The sequence below is a fragment of the Antrostomus carolinensis genome, unplaced genomic scaffold (genome assembly GCF_000700745.2).
Source record: "Antrostomus carolinensis isolate BGI_N321 unplaced genomic scaffold, ASM70074v2 scaffold37689, whole genome shotgun sequence".
Taxonomy (NCBI): domain Eukaryota; kingdom Metazoa; phylum Chordata; class Aves; order Caprimulgiformes; family Caprimulgidae; genus Antrostomus; species Antrostomus carolinensis.
The window spans coordinates 1,691-5,214 of NW_010339877.1; the positions used below are offsets into that span (position 1 = coordinate 1,691).

Here is a 3,524-nt window from a genome sequence, read left to right on the forward strand (position 1 = left end):
CCCTGCTGCTGCCCCAGGGAGCCTGGCATGGGGACAGTTTGGGGCTGTGCACACAGAGCAGAGGAGGGGAAGGGAGCGGGTTCAAGAAGAGCTTTATTAGGAGATCGTGGTCATAATAAATAGGGGTTACACTGGGAGATGATGACGAGGGGCTGGGAGCTGGAGCCACCACCGCTCCTCCAAGCAGGACATCACCCTACCTCCCATCCACCCTGTCCCGCTCCTTCCTCCCAGCAGCAAAGCCGACCTGGGTCAGGCAGGGAATAACCCGGCAGAAATCTGAGCAGGGAGCATTTTGGGGAGCGACATGGGGCAGAGCAGGATGAGAGGGCAGGGCTGTGGGTGTGGCAGGGTCTGGCTGTCACTGAGCCAGGGCCTGGATGATGTCCTTCACCAGCATGGTGCCAATAACCATCTTCTCGCTGTTGATGGTCAGCTGGGCTGTGGCACCCTCCCGTTGTTCCAGGGTGATGACCACCAGGCTGCCACTGGTCACTGTCTTGGCCGCGAACCTGCTCACCGGCAAACACAGGACTTCAGAGTGAGCTGTCCCCCTGTCACCCTCCTGTCCCCTGGGATGCTCCAGGGGGGACCAGGAAGGCATCTGCCACCCATGGCCACCGTCACATGAGGGTTCTGCAGGCTCCTTGTCCTAAAGGAAGCCTGGAGTGTCCCCACTGCGAGTTGGGTGGCACCGGAGAGGTGACAGTGCCTGCCTGGTCCCAGTCTGAGTGTTTGGCTACCTGTACTCATTGTCGGCACCGCAGGGCACACGGCCCACGTTGGCAGCCGAGGTCACTTGTTGGACGATGGCGTGGTCACTCCGGCATTTCTCAGGCAGCATCAGCTTCTCTGTGATCTCGCTCATGCCCATCAGCTTCCCTGGAGCAGGCAGCAGTGGCACCTGCCCATCTCTGGCCACAGACCCAACGGCTGTGTCCTTTCTGGGCCCCATTTTGCCATACCCAAACCAAGGGGTCATTGGGGATGGGTCCCCCATGACATCCCAAACTGTCTGCCCTGCTACTTCCTCTCCAACCCAGCAGAGATGGATTCAAGAAAATCCTTGTTCCACAACCCTTCCTGGGCTTGTCCCCATGTCCCTGCCTAAAAACCCGGGGATAGGCTCCTCCAGTCCATCCACGGGCACCGAGCACCCACTGCTCAGCGCAGACCCCCATCCGTGGGGCCAGGGCGGGGGTGCTGCTGCTCCAGGAGCGCAGGGACACAGGACCAGGGTGTCCCCATCATTCACCAGCCACAGTGCTGGGAGCACCAGGGGTGACACGAGCCCTCCACGCTGTGTGGAGACTCATCGGGGCCACCCTGATGCCAAGGGTGGCCACCACAGGCCACGGGGTGCAGGAGGGAGATGAGCTAGTCTAGGGACCTGCCAAGTGGCCACTTACCCTCGCACGGCCGCGCGAGGTGCTCTGGGGCCACAGCGAGGGCGGCAGAGGGGACAAAATGGGGGGTGAGCATCGGCGCCGGGGCGGTGGGTGCCCGTGCGCCACCCTTTCCCCATCCCTGTCCCTGTCCCCCACTCACCCTGCTCCTTCTTGAACTCGTTCTCGCTCATGAAGACGGGGGCCATGAGCTCCCCCACGGGCGGCTGGATGGAGACGTAGAAGTGACGCGTGTGGGTGCTGGGGAGACAGGCAGGTGAGGGGGACACATGCTCAAAATGTCCCCCCTCCTGGGGACTTCCTGTCCCTGCCCTAGGCAGGAGGCGACTGGAGGGAAACTGAGGCACAAAAAGCTTTGGGAATAGAGGGAACCTATCAGGCTGGACCTGGGACTGCTGCCACCTCCTTGTCCCCTTGTGGGGACCCCGGTGCCTGTCCTGCTGTCCCCCCCTACGCCCATCTTGGTGTCCCCCCTCCCCTGGAAGGACCCTGAGGGACCTTGGTCCCCCAGAGGGACCTTGTCCCACTGTCCCCTGGGGCCTCTCCTGCTGTCCCCTGGAAGGACATTGGTGCCTGTCCAGCTGTTCCCAATGCCCTGGGGCACCCCATGCCCTGTCCTGCTATCCCCAGGGCACCCCATAACCTGTCCTGCTGTCCCCTGGGGTACCCACACCATTCTGCTGTCCCCTGTCCCCTGGAGGGATCTTGGTGCCTGTCCCACTTTCCCCATGCCCTGAAGCACCTGTGTCCTGCTCCACTGTCCCCCATCCCTGGAGCACCCCATGCTGTCCCCATGCCCTGGAACACCCATCCCTTCCTGCCCTGGGTGCTCACCACAGCTGGAAGTTAGCCGCCTGGGTGGAATCGCAGAAGTCGATGCCCATCACCACGTTGGCCGTCTCCCCGGGTGCCAGGTGCTCTGAAACCACAGGGCTGCCACCGCATCCCACATCCCCTCCACCAGCCAACCCCTGTCCCTGTCCCTCCTGCAGCATTGCTGCCGAGCCGTGCCGTGCCGTGCCGTGCCATACCGATCTCGGGGAATTCCTGGATCCGCATGCTGGAGAGCAGCTTGGGCTCGCTGACCCGCAGGTTCTTCACCTCAGCGTCGGTGTTGTTGGAGATCTGGATCTGGATGGCCACCATGTGGGGGTCCCCCGGGAAGGGCCGGCGGCTGAAGCAGTACTCAACTGAGAGCCCCTCTCCCGCCATGCGGTGCAGCAGCTCGTAGGTCCTCACCGCGCCAAATGCTGGGCTCAGCAGCTGTGAGGGACCAAGGGAGCGGCCTGGGCTGCTGACCTTCTCCCCATGGGTGGCAAGGGTCTCAGGAGCCCCCCAGGAAGGTCGTTAGGGACACTTACGGTGGGTGCCAGGGAGGTGTCAGTGAGTGTGAGGCCCTCCAGGTCGGTCACCAGGCTGGTGGAGACGATGCTGCTGGAGGGGACAGGCTGGGGTGGAGGGGGGGTGACTGCGGAGAGTAGGGGGAAGAAAGGGTTAACAGAGCTCTGGTGAGCCACGGACAGCCCTGGTGGCATAGTCCCATGGGACAGCCCCATGGGGACAACCCTAGTGGCATAACCCTATGGGACAGCCCCATGGGGACAGCCTTGGTGGCATAGCTCCATGAGGACAACCTTGGTGGCATAGGCCCATGGGATGGCCCTGTGGGGACAGCCTTGGTGACATAGCTCCATGAGGACAACTCTAGTGGCATAGCCCTATGGGACAACCGCAGTGGCATAGCCCCCCATGGGCAGCCCCTTGGGGACAATCCTGGTGGCATAGCCCAATGGGACAGCCCCATGGGGACAGCTCCAGTGGGACACCTGCATGAGGACAACCCTGTAGGCACAACCTCACGGGCACATCGCATGGGGACAATCCCATGGGCAGAGCCCCACCAGGGACAACCACTTCTGGGGACAAGGACCTCTCACCCCACCAGTCCCCGTCCCAGCTCCACAGCCCCCAAAGGACCTGCGGGACCCTGACCCCAGTGGGACGGGTGCCTGTGCCTCAGTTTCCCCAATGCCACCGTGATGGCCACTCACAGTCATCCAGGTCGAGCAGGGAGATCTCCTTGGGGCCGGCACCGCCGCTGCAGGGCTGCGAGGGGGC

General features: G+C 63.2%; 1 protein-coding gene across 1 annotated transcript; it reads right to left on the minus strand.

Annotated features, from left to right (window-relative positions):
• Positions 1–361: 361 nt before the first annotated feature.
• On the minus strand, positions 362–2,290 carry LOC114818945 (AP-3 complex subunit beta-2). Its single transcript, XM_029086984.1, has 4 exons — positions 2,241–2,290; positions 1,549–1,646; positions 744–882; positions 362–512 (listed from the first exon to the last, which is right to left on the minus strand). The coding sequence occupies exons 1-4, from the start codon at positions 2,288–2,290 to the stop codon at positions 362–364; spliced, it is 438 nt and encodes a 145-aa protein (XP_028942817.1).
• Positions 2,291–3,524: the final 1,234 nt, after the last annotated feature.

Coding starts and splice junctions, on each gene's coding strand:
- LOC114818945 (XM_029086984.1), bottom strand. CDS start 2,290: ATGGGCATCGACTTCTGCGATTCCACCCAGGCGGCTAACTTCCAGCTG. Junction 1,647..2,240: donor GCGGCTAACTTCCAGCTGTG/GTGAGCACCCAG, acceptor CTGTCTCCCCAG/CACCCACACGCGTCACTTCT. Junction 513..743: donor GGTGCCGACAATGAGTACAG/GTAGCCAAACAC, acceptor GCCGGTGAGCAG/GTTCGCGGCCAAGACAGTGA.